Raw genomic sequence first — 2,237 nt, forward strand, 5'->3', positions numbered from 1 at the left:
AAAAAGAAAAAAAAGAGGGAAAATGCCATAAAAAATTCTACTGTAGATCATTCAAGGAAAGATCATGGACAATGGGAACTCAGCGTATAGTCAGTCTATCTTCCCTATCAGACTAGGAAGTAGCCATTCTGCCAGGCACTCCCCTCTGGGTCTTCCTGCAGGCCTTTCTAGTGGATGCCGAATAGTGGTGACAACAACTCTATGAGCTTCTGTCCCTCAGGTACTCTGTAAGAACACTGGACCCCTACAGACAACTTCTTACAGGCCAGAGGATCTACGCCAATGGTTGCACACATGTCCTGGAACTGCACGCGAAACTCAGGATTCTTCCGGATCTCCTGCTTGTGCTTGCTGGCAAATTCTTCCAGGTTTGTCTTGAACATGTCCAACTGCTTTGACATCTGTTGGATGGACAGGGAGTGGTTAAGGGCAGCCCAGCAAAATGATAATCGGATGCCAAAAATAGGTCCCTAGCCCTGTGGCATGGCAGTGCCTGAAAAAACCAGTCTCCCTCTGCCTACCATTATGCTGTTTACGGTCTCTCTCTCTTTATCCCTGCCTCTCCTTCACAGTTCTACTGTCATCAGAAATGAGATGCTGTACTGTTTTCTCGCTTTCAAAATATACTTTTTCATGTGTTCCTGTTCTAAAATCAGGATGCATTTAATAATCAAGGCACACATATATACAACCAAATACATGCACAAAAAAAGACAAAGGTGTATATACAATGTGGTATTCCTTTGTTCTCAGAAAAAATGTTATTAATTTGAAGGTGTACCTAATAATTCATTTTATCTTAGAAATGAGGAAATGCAGTGTTCACCCATTAGAATATCTTTACCCCCTGACAAAAAGGCTGAATGGGAAAAAAATGAAGTATAGCATGAACCTGTTTAACCTTTTGGGTCTAGCCGGGAATGGAGGCTCATGCCTGTAATCCCACAATGGATCACTTGGCCCCAGGAGTTCCAGATCAGCCTGGGCAACATAGCAAGACTCTATCTCAATCAATCAATCAATATATGTTATTTTATTTTTTTTGAGACAGAGTTTCACTTTGTTGCCCAGGCTTGAGTGCACTGGCGTGATCTCAGCTCACTGCAACCTTTGCCTCCCAGTTCAAGTGATTCTCCTGCCTCAGCCTCCCAAGTAGCTAGGACTATAGGCACGCACCACCACACCTAGCTAATTTTTGTGGGTTGTTTGTTTTTTTTTTTTTTTTTTTGAGTCGGCGTTTCGCTCTTGTTGCCCAGGCTGGAGTGCAATGGCGCAATCTTGGCTCACCGCAACCTCTGCTTCCTGGGTTCAAGCAATTCTCCTGTCTAAGCCTCCCTAGTGGCTGGGATTACATGCCCATGCCACCATGCCCGGGTAAGTTTTTGTATTTTTAGTAGAGACGGGGGGTTCACTGTGTTAGCCAGGATGGTTTTGATCTCCTGACCTCATGATCCACTGGCCTTGGCCTCCCAAAGTGCTGGGATTACAGGCATGAGCCACTGCACCTGGCCAATAATATTTTTCAAAGTTCATAAATATGAGGGCTCAGTGCAGTGGCTGACGCCTATAATCCCAGCACTTTGGGAGGACAAGAAAGGCCAATCGCTTAAGCTCAAAAGTTCGAGACCAAACTGGGCAACATGGTGAAACCTCCTCTCTACAAAAAATACAAAAATTAGCCAGGTGTGGTGGCACCCCCAGCTACTTGAAAGGCTGAGAGATGAGAATCGCTTGAATCCAGGAGATGGAGGTTGCAGTGAGCCAAGATGGTGCCACTGCACTCCAGCCTGGGCGAGAGTCTTGCTGCAGCCTTGACTTCCCAGGCTCAAGCAATCCTCTGACCTTAGGCGCCTAAGTAGCTGGATGATGGACACATGCCACCACACCTGGCAAATTTTTATAGTTTTTGTAGAGATGGAGTCTCGCCATGTTGCCCAGGCTGATCTTGAACCCCTGGGTTCAGGTGAGCCACCTGCCTCGGCCTCCCAAAGTGCTGGGATTACAAGCATGAACCACTGTGCCTGGCCAAAGTTAAACACTTTTTTTAAAAAGAGGGAAAATGCCGGGCGCGGTGGCTCACGCCTGTAATCCCAGCACTTTGGGAGGCCGAGGTGGATGGATCACGAGGTCAAGAGATCGAGACCATCCTGGTCAACATGGTGAAACCCCATCTCTACTAAAAATACAAAAAATTAGCTGGGCATGGTGGCACATGCCTGTAATCCCAGCTGCTCAGG

The 2,237-nt window shown here is 46.5% G+C and overlaps 1 protein-coding gene across 2 annotated transcripts in view; it reads right to left on the bottom strand.

The window, feature by feature from the left end:
• SNF8 (SNF8 subunit of ESCRT-II) overlaps window positions 1-2,237 on the bottom strand; it is a 16,222-nt gene that overhangs the window by 11,547 nt on the left and 2,438 nt on the right. For both annotated transcript variants that reach the window (XM_017540062.2, XM_017540061.2), the window contains exon 3: window positions 263-401. In XM_017540062.2, the coding sequence (XP_017395551.1) occupies window positions 263-401 (139 nt within the window). The remainder of the gene's footprint in view (window positions 1-262; window positions 402-2,237) is intronic.

This window comes from Cebus imitator, unplaced genomic scaffold (assembly GCF_001604975.1).
Source record: "Cebus imitator isolate Cc_AM_T3 unplaced genomic scaffold, Cebus_imitator-1.0 Scaffold123, whole genome shotgun sequence".
Lineage (NCBI taxonomy): Eukaryota > Metazoa > Chordata > Mammalia > Primates > Cebidae > Cebus > Cebus imitator.